Genomic DNA, 14,661 nt, shown 5'->3' with positions numbered 1-14,661 from the left:
GATGTAAAAGATCTCACTGATTCTGCAAGCCTCAGATCTTCAGGCGGGGGGCTCCACAGCCGAGGAGCCCCGACTGCAAAAGCCTTCAGTTTTGAGTCGGCACAGGAACAGCCAGCTGGCTGAGGCATAGGGGAGCAGCAATCCAGCAATGTAAGCACTTTTAAGATTATCAGTAAAAATATCTCTTTCATGTTGTCATGACTTTGAGCTGGCAGTCTCTAGCATATATGACAGAGGTCAAAGCCAGCCAAGATGGGGTGTTCAGATGTGAAGTGATGAGACATGAGTTAATAATCAGAACTTCAAAGGACAAGCCACTACAAGGTGCAGATCAGCCGGGTTCAGACAGAGAGAGGCTACTTTACGGTGCAGCAGCCAACATCAATATAGCAATACCTGGGGACTTTATTTCTTCAATGGACTGCATTTACCATCAACACTGATTGAACATCCAAAGAAAAATTGGCAAATTTTACCTTTAAGTGTTTCATGTTAAAAGTAACTGACTAGTTGCTACCGTCAGTTCAGAATGAAATATATTTTCTTTTGAATACTGTGCTTAGGATGAATTAAGGATATTTATTAAAAAACACATAGAAATACAATGAAGTATATGATGTTGACACTATACTGTAACATAGCAGTCTTACAGAATATAGCAGTGTAACAGAATATCAAATGAACTACGGCAATGTATGGTACAGTATACAATAAACTAAAGCTCCTATAATATAGAATATATATTAATAAATCAGCCCAACAGAGAGTCAAAAAAATGGAGAGTAATGAGTCTGTGGTCTCCACTGTTGTTATGTAGTCTGATGGCAATGGGACCGGATTGTGATGATAGCAGACAGTATGGAGAGCGACCAAAAGGCAATTAAAATTAAAAAAAGTAAATATTTAATTGATGGCTTTCTTTATAAAATATTTCCTCTTAATAATAATAGTGTAAATGCTGCTGTTGACTAAATAAACGCAATTTTTTGATTAAGTGGCATTATTATCAAATTTGAAAACCTCTCATCAAAATCCAAAACAAATAAACTATTTATACATTTTTGACAATGGATCCCGCCTTCTCTCAGGGTCTGGCTACATCAACTCATCCATATCACAAGCAATGTGATCCTCCCTGGTCCAGTTCTTTGTTCCAGTCCTCCTCATCTTTAGAGGATAAGCCCCCGTTTATGAAAAACCCGAATACAGTAGCTTGAATACTCCAAAAGAAACTGATTGCATGTTGATAGTAATAATAATAATTAGTATTATTACATTAAAGTACTGCACATAAAATCTTTAACATGTAGTGGTAATCATTGGCTCTAATGTATCTTGGTGAGATTCTTTTTCATCAAGCGTCTCCTTCTCATTGTATCTTTTGCTGTCATCGCTTGGTGTCGGTGGTTGTGCTGAGTGCTGGGCTTTCACCTTGAACACATCCCACTTCTCAGGAAGCAACCCTTTGTTGGAAAGCACAGAAGCCAGGTAGGAGAACAACAAGTTGGCAACGATGGCAGACAGCATGGCGATGGTCCTCACTGGGGAGTACTGAACATAAATGCCATCCTCGAGAGTGCATCCTGGGAAGTGTATGACTGGTGCTACCCCTAGTGATGGCTCTCCACTGAGCAGTCTTAACACCAACCCTGTCGACCAGCCCATAACAGCCCCGTAGAAGTTGGATATGTTGAAGAAGAGGACACAGACAAGCTGAGAGAAGATCAATATGTAGCACACTTCACAACCAAGGAACACCATCCAAATGATACTATTTTTAAAGTTGGTGAGTGATGCACCGATCAAGCCTGCCACAACCACAGTAGCACGGATCACCCACTGGATTTCTGTCTGTGATGCCTGAATAGAAAGGAAAAAGCAAAGACAAATTAGTTTCAGAGAAGTAACGGAGCTAAGGTTTCACATCCTCTCAATATTTTCTCATTCTACCCTTCTACTTTATCTACTGCCCTTTTTCTCCACAATGCCCATTCATTACTTTTATGTCACTCGCAGTCGGTTCCAACTCTTTTCAGTTTCTCATTCAAGTCTTTCAAATCTTTGAAAATGAAGGATTGCCTCCTCTTTTTTGAGATGTAGCATGAAGAAACATTCTTAGTTGTTCACACCTGAGGCCTCAGGATAGTCTTGTAGATGTTGCAAGTGAAAATGGAGGCTGCGGAGAGCAAAGTAGAGTCGGCTGATGACATAGCAGCGGCAGAAATGGCTCCGGTGCCGATGATAGCGACGAACTTTGGGGTGAGGTAGTTCAGGGCGATAGGCAGGACCATAGCTGCCTCCCCACGTTCCAACGGAGACGGAGAACCATAAGAAGTGAGGTTCCAGTCTGGCATGTAGACAGATATGATAAACAAAGAGAGAATGAAGCATATTTTTGACCAGCTATGTTCGCAGGAATTTAACAGCTTCAGTTCAGTTCAGCCTCTAAATGATCTCACCAAGAGCTCTGCGCCCTTCTCCCATTTGTCTCCATGTCTCTCTCCCTCTTCCACTAATCTCTGTGCGTTAATGAAGCAGATTCACAAAGCCTCGGAATTCGCACAAATTGGCTGCTCAAATTTTGCAATTTTCAAGTATGTGCTTCAATTCGCAATTGTGCAATTTGCCTGGGTGAATTTGCACCTAATCCTGTCTTTCCATTAACTTTGTATATAATGTCCGCCAAATGAAGCGCTAGACTCAGTCCAGTCAGGAAGACTTCCCTTTTGCATGCTTAGGCCTGTAGTTTATTTCTCACACAGTTCAGACATGCTCACTCTTATCTCCATGCTGTCATTGTTCAGGGCTGTCAATCAAGACTTATCATCTCACACAACTCACACATCATCTGTTATATTAAACAATTACATTTTCTCCATTCACTTGTCTGCTGATCTAAATGACTTCCTATTCTGTCTTAACACAGTTACTTGTTTCAGCTATCTTTGGGAACTCAAATGTCTCAGCAGTTCTTAAACTATTAATTGTTTTGTCTTAAACATCTCCTCTGATCCAATCTATGCAATCTTCAAGTGACTATGCTAGGGATTCTTTCTCAAACGTTGAGAAGCACAGCATTAAATGTAGTAGCTTCTGGGGGATTTGGTTTAATGCAGTCACACACATTGTATGTACTTATACTTTAGTTACCATCTTTGCATGTTTTCAATAAAAATCAGTTCATGTCTTTAGAAGCTCTTATTACCTGTGGATGCAGCCACTGCCCCGATCAGTAAAGGAGGTATTCCAAATATGATAACAGTGAAAGACCCAACAAAGCATGTGGTCCTAGCCGCCGATGTGGAAGTAGCAGACAAGATCCTCTGGTGGAAGGCTTGGGTTCCCAGGCTTCCCAGACACTTGGAAGTAATACAGTCATATTAATTGTTATTCCTATTGAATCTATGAAAGTTGAGATAGTCAATCACACATCACATTTAGGTAGTTTAATTCATTAAGACAACCATTAGATAACAATTTAACTGAGTGCTCATCATTTATCAGCACTGGCAATCTTCTAGGGTCCTTCACATGGTAACCAGGGTCTGGTAACGCACAAAATGGGTAACAAATATGGATTTCCTAATGTGCGTGCATGGGTATGGTTATAAATTGATCAAATCTAGGTGGGCTGCGGGTTGAATAAACAGGAGAAAGAAGAAATAAAAATAGCATCTACCAATGTCCTTTTATCAATCCAGGTGCATCAGTCCCCAAAACTGGACCGAAGCAGGACTCCCAATCAACCAATCTAGAACTATGTAGGTTTTTTTTCACAACAAGTTCCCTGAATGTTGTTTTTCACACAGAAACACTTAGACCATTGTGGGACATTTACAGTGAATCTTCCATTGCTTAATATTTCGTCAGCGAATTGACTGCAACTTGAAAGTGACAATTTTAATCAAATGAGGATGATAAGATTTGAATCATATTCCTGTGAGTTTTCATGAAAAACCTATGAAACTGTTATGCCAACATTACACAAATCAATATAGCCATTTATTGTATGTAACCAGCTGCAACATTATACTGAAGCTGATGTATTTACACTGGAGCAAACCAGCCTTAAATGTCTTGAGCTCACCAGATATAAGAAGGTATCGATAGAGGTCCAAGCAAACTTCCTCTCCAGTTTACCAATCCAGGGCGCCTGGAAAGTGTTGTTCAGGGCCGTCTGAGTAATGTCCACATGGGTGGGGTTTATCAGGACAAACGGTAAACAGACACTCTGCAAAGACAAAGAACACATGACAGCAACTAAAGCAAAAATAAATCATTTAAACAGCAAAATAAGGCAAGGTAAGCTACAGAAAATGTGTGTGTGTACATTTCAATATGAGAAACAAATTCCTTAAGACAAAAAACCTTTTAATATTCGTATAATAGGTACACCTGCATTCCAATGCAATCAAGTACAACAAGCCCAGAAAATACCCTGGCGAAGCTCATAATGTAATAATAAATGATTTTTGAGGACATAATTGTTTTTTATTAGAATATGTTGTCAGCATCAATAAAGAACAATATGAATCAACCAAATAGATCACCACAAACTCTAGGACCATTCATTAATTGCACAACTACTGTATCGGATTTCATTAGAACACTTTGTTTTCGTTCCAATTTTTTCTGCACTAATGAAGTATGATTAGTCACAGGTTGTTCCAAACACAGTCAAGAGACTGTTGCTTCGTGTTTTCCTAAAACGTATAGCATAAAAGTATAGTATCCTCACCATGGTGACGAAAATGAGGATGACCTGTATGATGTCTGTGTATGCCACAGAGTAGAGGCCGCCCAGCAGTGTGTAGACAATCACCACAGCAGTAGAGATCCAGATGCTCACAGAGTAGGGCAAATCCAAAATCACATTCATGGTGGCACCTGAAACACACACATGCACCTGTTGTCAAAATAGAAACTATAAAGAAGTTGTAGGTAAAGTGCTTGTATACCTTACCTAAGCTGATTAGTGTTCCAGCCAACCACAAAATATCGCTGAGAAGTGCACCCAGTGACTGAATGGCTGTGAATGCTTTTCCATACTTGATCTGGAAAGGGTCCAACATGGTCACATATTTGTTGTCTCTCATTGGCTTGATGAACACAAGGCCACCTGAATATTAAAACAGACGGATAGATTTAACAAATGCAAAATGCAGACAGTCAAAAGAAAAACAGCAAAAACACACATCACCTCCCTGGTATTCACATGCAGTGCGTCGTCTGGATACGTTATATGAACATCTGATCATGAGCCTTGCATTCACACCTGCTTTCATTAAGTGGCAGATCAGGCAGACTTCATCAAACATGGTCTCAAGTCAAGTGAAGCTATGTGGGACTCAAGGCACAATATGACAGACAGCAGAAGGTTACCTTCTTTGGTTACCTTCAGCCTTGCTAACTAGGCTAACCTTACTTACAGAGGAAGTCATGCTAACTCAGCTATCCCTGTTGGTCTATTAACCCAGGTTCTTTCCTCTAAAAGTCTCCTGAAGCAATGCTGGTTCTACTTATTTCTGTGGCAGTGCTGTGTACAGCTCTCTTAATACACCCAAACCAAGCCCACAGGATCACATGATGCACACGGGCCCTAAAATACTTTTTCTCCCGATACATACAGTCATTACAAAAGAGATGGGTGTACAATGATAATTATAAGATGAATGAATCTCACGAACACCTCTAATTTACTATATATGATTAGAATTCAATTTCATTCATGAGGCCTGACACAATTTCAAAAATCTTGAAGCAGCAGACAAGATGAAGTCAATTAATTCATCCAGAGAAGGCCTCTGAGGGCCTGTTACGTGTTATGTGCTTTATCCCCTTTCTGCCTTTCTTTCTCTCTCTCACTTCGTGTTTTTGTTGTATGAAATATGCAAACATGATCAAACTTATCTTGATTGTAATTCTTTAATACTTACCCAAAATTAAGGAAAAACAATAAGCTGCTATGAGGTTTACCGCTGACATTAGTCCCATAGAGGGGGTGTATATCATCTCAGTTATGCCCATGATGAAGCAGCCTCCAACCCACGTGGCTACAGGAGGGACAGACACATACAAACACACAAATTAGTTCACAAGAGAAACCAGTATAGAGAAAAGTACATGCATACAAAAACAAATATTGTTTTCTGATGTTGTAGAGAATTCAGTTCGTCACCAACCCCATCTTCCAGAATTTCCATTTATATAATACTATGTTTTCCCATTGATGTTGTGGTAGCAAATGTGATGGCAAGTTGGAATACGTTCACACATGTTTAAGTAGGCTTTAGCTACTTTCCAGTGAAAGGAATTAGCAACACCGCTTGCAGGTTGTAAAGGACGGACAATTAAATCCAGTTAAAGTGCCACCTCCTCTACCTATCTACAATGTAACGCTGTACCTGTCACTGTGAAGATCCCCACCACCTTTTTTATGCTTCGGTTTCCCAACAGAGCCATCTCCAGTTTGTCAGCCGCACTTTTGTTCTCCTCCTTTTTGGACTTGATAGAAGCCCAGATGCCGACTCCGAGAACCAGCAGGTAGAAGAACAGCATTGCTATCAGTCCGGGAAGGTTGACAGCCATGCTGAACCTGAAGACTGGTGCAAACAGTATAACTGTTTGACAGGGAAAATGAAATTGTTTAAGATGAAAGATAAAACAAAATAATTTGTGGTCTTAATTCCCTTGAAGTCACAACAGTAGAAAACTAATTTCTGCTGTCAAAGTGTAGATTTTAAAATGAGATTGTAGGTTTAAATTAAAAGTGCTCTCCCCTAATAAGTAAAACACAAAGTTGTCTCTAAGTCTGATTTTAAAATATTAAAAAAATGTATAACTTTCTTTTTTTAAACATACGAATACCAGGTTGTAGACTGTTACCTGAGGTCTGATAGAAGTTCTGTGCTGCAACAAGACAAGTATCCAAAAAGCAGGATTACATTAAGAGGGGCCACTGTTTGAATTGACCACTGCAGAGTTTTGATCTCAACCCAAGAGCTATTGACACAAGACAGTTCAGAGTACCAATGAACTGAAGAAGGGCTGGTTTGTAGATACCTTGTTGTGCAAGTCTGATGAGCAGTGACAAGAAATGCTTCGTCATTCTCTGCTATGCTGGATGCCTGACAACAATATCTGCAAGCTGAAACCAAACCTACATCCTCGGGGCTAATCATACTGTTTGTCTCCGTGTCATTCAATTGTCAGTTCAATATCCAGACATGGATGGATGTTGAAATAACGATAAAATGCATCACCCGAAATCTCCCAACACCCATAGTATCCTGTTATTACACGAAGTGTGATAACAAAACAATGCCAACTTTTCCAAGTGATCAAGTATCAACTGGATTAACTCGTAAATGCGTAAATGCTTATGGCTGGGTGCTCATGCACTTGCTAAATTGATGATTCTAATGAATCAATGCCGGTTTGTAATGTTTCCAGTCTGGATGCTTTCTTGCTCCTCTGTATAAGTTAAGAAGAAGTGGGAACAGGAACTTTGAATTCTTAGAAATATGCAGGGATTTTTTCACCCGCATTGAGTTGTGTGATGATCACATCATGTTGTTTGTGATGCAAACACTGTTCACTTGCTCCACCTGAGCTCCATTTATGTAGACAGGTGTGTTTGTGTGTGTGTGTGTGTCTGTTTGCCTCATTTTTTTCTTAACCCCTGTGTTGTCTTCACTTTCTGTATACACTACTTGTCCTAAGGGTCAAAAATGACCCGCTTTCACTAAACCCCTAAAATAAAACAGCTTGATTGCATTTTAAATCCCAAATCTATTTTGCATGAAGAAACAACCTGTCATTCATCACAAAATTCGTGAATATCTAAGTTGTTCCTCTTCACAGTGCAGAAAGACTGTGTTTAATCAGTGGAATCCACTTCTCCCGGACCTCTCTTATGGCCGCAAGTTTGTCTGCCACATGCCTTGCAGGTCTTGACTCACGATTATCAAATCGTATCGTTTTTGATAAAGTATGAAAGACTTTCAGTGACATCGTTGCACGGAAAATCGCCCTTCCACTCTCTGCATCCCAAAGACTAGATGCAGCCTCGCCTTGGGACCTATACACACCTGCTAAGATTAGCAGCCCGAGCAGGTCAATCTCATCCATCCATTTCCAGTTGTCTGGGGGTGCTGTCATCTGCAGCACCTCTAGAGCCTCTGACTGCATTCCCCATTAGTAAACAATGCTTTCAGGAAATGTTTATTCTCTCTGATCTTGTTTGTATTTTGTCTGTGAACTTCAGCCAGGTGTGGGGTCGTGGAGGGGACATGCTGCATATTCGCAAGAAAGTTTTTGTTTTCCCTGAGTTCAATCAGTAGCACATGTAATCTCAATTTCTTGTGTGTGTGTATGAATGTGTGTTGTGGTGTGTTTTTTATGGTTTCTGTAGTATGAAAATGATTTTATAACTACCGGGTCAAAAATTACCCCTAAGACAAGATGTGTACACTGTTGGTGTACAGCTTTTATGGAAATATGAACAAAGGCATTGTTTAACTTTTTTTCATGTTGGGGTCATTCTAGGAAAAGTCATTGAATTTCAAGTTGAAAAAAGATCATTAAAGGGGTTTCCTATGCTGTTAAACATAGTGACGGGTCATTTTTGACCCATAAGACGACACAAGGGTTAAATCAACAATAAGCTCGGTTCACCGACATTGAGCAGTAGATGGAACGCTGAGCACCACTCTGCAAGATGGTTTATTTCCTTTCTATATTAAGTCTCAATGTTGTTTGTAATCAGGCCGATGATGGTAGTGTCATCTGCAAACTTCACAACAGTTCTCTTCATGTCTGGGGTTGCAGTCGTGGGTCTACAGCGTGAAGGTGAAAGGGCCGAGCACACAGCCCTGTGGGGCGCCGGGGTTCAACACTAAAGTGTAGGAGGTGTGGCTGCCAATACGAACTGCCTGGGGGTTGTTTGAGAGGAATTCAAATAATCTGTTGGCTCTCTTTACGGACTGGTGAGGGTACACCTTGGCTGGGAATGTTGTTTTTGATATGCTGGAGAACCAGTTTGTCAAAGCACCTCATGGGGGTGAATGCAACAGAGTCGTAATCGTTTGATCTAGACTTACAATTCAGATTCTATCACACCGTAGGCACAGCTACGTGTCACGCCCGAGGGGCAGATCGGAGACTCAAGCGCAGACACAGACACTGGAGATGAGGTGTAGTTGAAAAATAAGGTTTTTACTTAAAGTCATAAATGCAAACAAAGTGACTCCAACGGAGTGGGCAAAAATATCCCAAATCACAAAACAAAGGCAAAGGAACAAACCAGGAGCAAACGCTGGAGCACGGAGCAAACACGAGGGAGACACAATGCAGGGATAGACAGGGGAATGAACAAGGACGATCTGACAACCAGAATAGGGAAAGCAGGGGAGTTTATATGTGTGGGGTGATGAGAAGATTGAAGGCAGGTGAGTAGGATGAGTGCAATCAAGGGAAACACACACACACACAGACAGAGAGACACAGGAACACAGGGGGCAAAGCCTAAACTGTGACACTACGGGAGCAATTTTTTGGGGGTTTAAGTGTCTTGCTCAAGGACACATCGACATGCGACTAGCAGAGCCGGAGCCGGGGATCGAACCGCCGATTGAAGGACGGCCCTGCTCTCCACTTACCCATAGTCGCCAGGGACGATGGTAGCTCTCTTGAAGCAGGTGGGAACACTCTCCTGTGACAGTGATATGTTAATCAGTTAGCTGGTTGGCACATGTTCTTTGTACATGACCAGGGATGATATCTACCAAATGGAGATTGTATGAGTATTATTTGACATTTAATTCAATTTATTTATTTTGTTACACTTATATTTTTAGAGAAAGAAGACCAAAACTGATTCCAGCTGGCAAACATTGTTGCATGTCACACCCCTCTCTCTCCCCGTTTCCTGTCTGCCTCTTTGCTATCAAAATAATGTGAAAATGCCCCGCTGCCCGCCAAAAACTTGCTTCAGCTTGTATCTCACACAAGGTGTGGTTTTGCTTATTTAACACGCTGTACTCATCATAGGCTCTGAAACTTCTTTGTCACAAATATTGTCATTGTTGCCTTTGACGCTGTATGTTGATGTCTGTTGTTTTGGCAACTGTTGGACTTTCATGTTCAATGCATCCCACTTCTCAGGAAGCAGGTTTTTGTGGATGAGCAGAGAGAACAAGTAGGAAAACAAGAGGTTGGCAGCCAAGACAGCCAACATGGAGATGGTATTCACTGGAGAGCTTTGGACATAAACACCATCGTCAAGAGTGCATCCTGGCAAATGGAGGATGGGTGGTAGCCCAATCAACGGCTCTCCACACAACAGTCTTAACAGCAGCCCCACCAGCCAGCCCATAACAGCCCCATAACCATTAGATATTTTAGAGAACAGAACACAGACCAGTTGAGGGAAGATAATAATGTAGGTTATCAATGTGCTAAGAAACCATAACACTGATGTGCTGGTATTGACACTGGTGAGTGATGTTCCGATCAAGCCTGCTCCCACCACACAGCCACGAATCACCCACTGGATCTCTCTCTCTGATGCCTGGGAAAGGAGAAATAGAAAAAGATGACAGGATGAGCTATTTATTCTATCTACCATCTGTCTCAACTCAATCCTATTCCTGTTTGCCCTTTCTCCATTTTTCCATTATCACAATGCTCATTTCTTTCCTTCCCTCCTCTCCTCTCTTTTCTTCTTAACCTATCCCAAGATTTGTGTCGTGATTAAAACACTGCTGTAGTTAATGCTGCATTACTTTAACGGATTTCACCACCGTGGGCAGAAAGACTAAAAGAGAAACATTTTCTCAAGTGTTTTGCAGAGATACCGTTGAAAGAACAGGAACATTCACAAAATACACGACAGGGGGTTAGAAGAACCATCTGTCAATCTAACTCTTGTCCAAGTCGGGGCTTATGATTATGAAAACAACTTCAAGGTTGTGACCTGGGTCCTCAGGATGTTCTTATAGATGTTGGAGGTGAAGACGGAAGCTGCAGCGAGCATGGCAGAATCAGTCGACGACATCACGGCGGCAGCGACACATCCAATGCCAACGATGGAGACATAGGTTGGAGTGAGGTGGTGCAAGACAATGGGCATTATAAGAGTTGCCTCCCCACGTTCAAATGGAGATGGAGAACCATAAGAAGTCAGATTTCAATCTAAGGCATGGACAGATACATAGACAGTACACATTTGAGACACATTAAGTGGTTTAAAGGGAAGTTTCATGCCTTAACAGTAAAAAAAAAAAAGAATTTTGATTGGGAATAAATTACCTGTTGATGCAACCACTGCGCCAATCAGGACAGGAGGAATTGCAAAAATAAGAATAATTCCAGCAGCAACAAAACAGTTGATTTTAGCTGTGGCTGAGGAAGAGGCAGACAAAGTCCTCTGATGGAATGCCTGATAGCCTAGGCAACCCAGTCTTCAAAGAAAAGCAATGTCAATTGCACCATAAAGATCACAACCATTTTCCAAATTGAGACTAGGAATACAACACTTAAGAAATAAAGGCTTAGACATAAGGGCTGTGGCTCTGCACTATGTTTTTTTTTTTTTTATAAACAATGATGTGATCTTCCACTTACCAAAACCAAGAAATTGTCGACCCATCTCCAGGCTTTGTCTGCTTCTAGTGTACCCAGCCAGGGGGCCTGTAAAGTGTTGTTGAAGGCTGTCTGAGTGATGTCAGAGGAAGAGGGGCTCATCAGGACAAAGGGGACACAGAACCACTGCAGAGACGAGCAACATAATATTGTTATGTTGTACCCACCCAGATTTCCAGAACAGTACATACAAGTGATCTGATGCGTCTAATGGCGAGACCACATCCTTTTTCAGCAACAAAAATATGAGAATTTTCCATAGCTACTCGCGCTCCTCTTTAAAATGAATTGAAGAAGTTGACACTGACAATACAATGTGTTTACGTTTTTTACTTGTTGAAAAAACCTGATCTTTCTCTGACTTGAACCTGTGCCACCAAACACCCTTAACACATAATTAGCAAAACAAGTTAGTAATATATGAACATAATTTCTAGGAGACAGACATTTGACATTTTAGCTCAAAAGAAGCAGCAATCCTCCTGCATGCTGATACCTGTTTGTTAGTCACTCTGTGTGACTATTGCATGCTTGTTTTATGAGAGTAGTGACCATAAATCTGCTCTAAACGTGAGAAACTTACCAAGCTAATAAACATGAGGACAAGCTGTATTACATCTGTGTAGGCCACAGAGTAGAGACCTCCCATTAGTGTGTAGATAATAGCCACAGCAGCAGAGATCCAGATGCACATGGTGAATGGTAAATCCAGAATCACACTCATGGTTGCACCTGTAGAAACACAGGTGACAATTATTAATTGTTGTACAAATTACATTATTTGCAACTATTCTTACTATGTGTTTTACATTTATCTGTAATGTATTAGACATACCTTAGATTGCGTGTAATTGCTGTGTGCACATGTGTGTGTGAGTGTGTGTGTGTGTGTGTGTGTGTGTGTGTGTGTAAGTGTATCCTTCCATACGCAAGAAACAGCAGCGCTAGTCCCTTCAGGTTGGGATTAGATCCGTCATATATGCAAAACATGTATACATCAAATTTTTTTAAATGTATTAATCAGTTATCTTATTTAAACTGTAATGGCGTACATAACTAAATCGATCAGTGTTGATGTCACCCACAAAATGTCAGTTATCAGTGCGGCCAGAGCAAAAAGAGCCATTGGTACTTTTCCATACTTGATCTGGAAAGGATCCATCATGGTCACATATTTTTTTTCTCTCATTGGCCCAGCAAAGAAAAGACCACCTAATTAATGAGACAAGGACAGTTTTTAAGTAACCCACACAGAGAACATGCAGAACCCACTTAATGCGAGGCAGCAGTGGTAACCACTGTACCATTTTACCACCCGTGATCTGCAATTTTGACTGCTTGACTACTCAATACAATGCTGGCATGCATCATTTTCCATAGAGTACCTCTGCATGCTTATGAATGTTAACATTTTGGACTGGATTAGCAGTTCTAGACAAACGAGACTGTCGAGAATCTGGTGAAAAACATTCACTCAAATGAAATACATTACAGTACAGCGACTTACAATTCAGATTCTATCACACCGTAGACACAGCTACGGGAGCAATGTTTTGGGGGGTTAAGTGTCTTGCTCAAGGACACATCGAATCTGTGGGGGCGCTTGCGTACAGCATAACACAATTGTACAACTTCAACATTGTTAGTTTTGTCTGGCAACACAAATAACACACACTACACTTTAGTAGTTCAAAACAGACTTACCAATAATCAAACTTAGTGCTTCTCCCATAAAATAGCTGGAAACCCAGATTAAGCCCAATGACGGGTTGTACACCATTTCTCACGTTCCAATAATGAAGCCTCCTCCAATCCACGTAGCTGAAAAAGGAAAAAACGTATATGAAAACACACACACACACACACACACACACACACACACACACACACACCAGCAAGTCTGCTTGACATTGTTTCAAGCTCTGTTGAGTTTTGTACAGGGAAAATATACCCTTTGGACTGCAGATTCATATTAAAAATAGCAGTTTTGAATGTAATTAGCTAAGGTTAAATTGTGCATGGAAATGTGTTTCAATGCTTTCAAAGACAACTTTTTTAACAAAGTTAGGTTCAAGAACACCGTCACAAATGAGTCTCTTCACAACAGCACACTGGGACACGCAGTATTGAACACCAATCTCATGGTTGAAAGTCCTGTGTTTGTTGGATCCATTCACCTCCCCTCCAGCCCACCATTAGTGGTCTTTGTCAATACTCAATGCTACCTACGTCACCAGCTCTGACCCGTTGCATAGTCACATGGATGCATTTCATTTGTCATTTCTTGTCCGTTATCATTGTCATGATACTGGGCTGCAATATAAGGTGAACTCACCTGCAGTGGTGAAGATCCCCACAACTCCACTGATGCTTCGGTTACCCAGCAGAGCCGTCTCCATACTATCACCCCGAGAATTGTTCCTCTCCTTTTTGGACTCGAACGAACCCCAGATGCCGACTCCAAGGATCAGCAGGTAGAACAAAACCATTACTATTACTCCTGGGATACTGACAGCCATCCTGAACCTGACGGTTGTTTGACAGAGTGAGGTTGCCGGTTAAGTTAACAGAATATAATGATGGGGTATCATTGCGCTGTTGTTTCCTGTCTCACTCCTCCCTCTAGAATTTGAATGTGCTTACTCATCACATTTGTTAAGTGTGGTTTGTTGGTTGGCTTTGGTTAAGTTTAGGCTGGTGTGATAGCTGTCAGAAAAAACAACTAGATCAATTGAAAGAGCTATTCTTAAATCAATCTGCTTATCCAATATTATCAAGAAAATGATCTTACACGATGAGTATGAATAATGTATACATTCATGCAAGATCTGGGTTCTATGAGTTGCTGTGGTGAAACCAGCGATATTGGATGAATATACAATTTGTTATAAACACATGGAGACTGATTGTGTTTTTCTGTTGATAAAAAATAATCATGAAGTCAATAGTCACACAATGGAAAAGTACTGGGGGAATAATGCAAGGTCTGCCGACCACGCCTCTTGATGCTCAACTGAA

General features: G+C 41.0%; 1 protein-coding gene and 1 pseudogene across 1 annotated transcript; both read right to left on the bottom strand.

Moving 5' to 3' along the window:
* Nucleotides 1-746: 746 nt before the first annotated feature.
* On the bottom strand, nucleotides 747-7,016 carry LOC116378286 (high-affinity choline transporter 1-like). The gene is made up of 9 exons (XM_031840134.1): nucleotides 6,886-7,016; nucleotides 6,405-6,620; nucleotides 5,937-6,053; nucleotides 4,964-5,119; nucleotides 4,739-4,887; nucleotides 4,088-4,231; nucleotides 3,206-3,359; nucleotides 2,130-2,347; nucleotides 747-1,860 (listed from the first exon to the last, which is right to left on the bottom strand). Exons 2-9 carry the CDS (start codon nucleotides 6,586-6,588, stop codon nucleotides 1,300-1,302), a joined length of 1,683 nt encoding a protein of 560 aa, XP_031695994.1. The 5' UTR covers nucleotides 6,589-6,620; nucleotides 6,886-7,016; the 3' UTR covers nucleotides 747-1,299.
* A 1,821-nt stretch (nucleotides 7,017-8,837) lies between these two features.
* On the bottom strand, nucleotides 8,838-14,162 carry LOC116398202 (high-affinity choline transporter 1-like; annotated as a pseudogene).
* Nucleotides 14,163-14,661: the final 499 nt, after the last annotated feature.

This window comes from Anarrhichthys ocellatus, unplaced genomic scaffold (genome assembly GCF_004355925.1).
Source record: "Anarrhichthys ocellatus isolate YVR2014 unplaced genomic scaffold, GSC_Weel_1.0 scaffold3, whole genome shotgun sequence".
In the NCBI taxonomy this organism is placed as follows: Eukaryota; Metazoa; Chordata; class Actinopteri; order Perciformes; family Anarhichadidae; genus Anarrhichthys; species Anarrhichthys ocellatus.
Note: the sequence above shows the minus strand (reverse complement) of the source record. Positions and strands in the feature narration are given on the sequence as shown.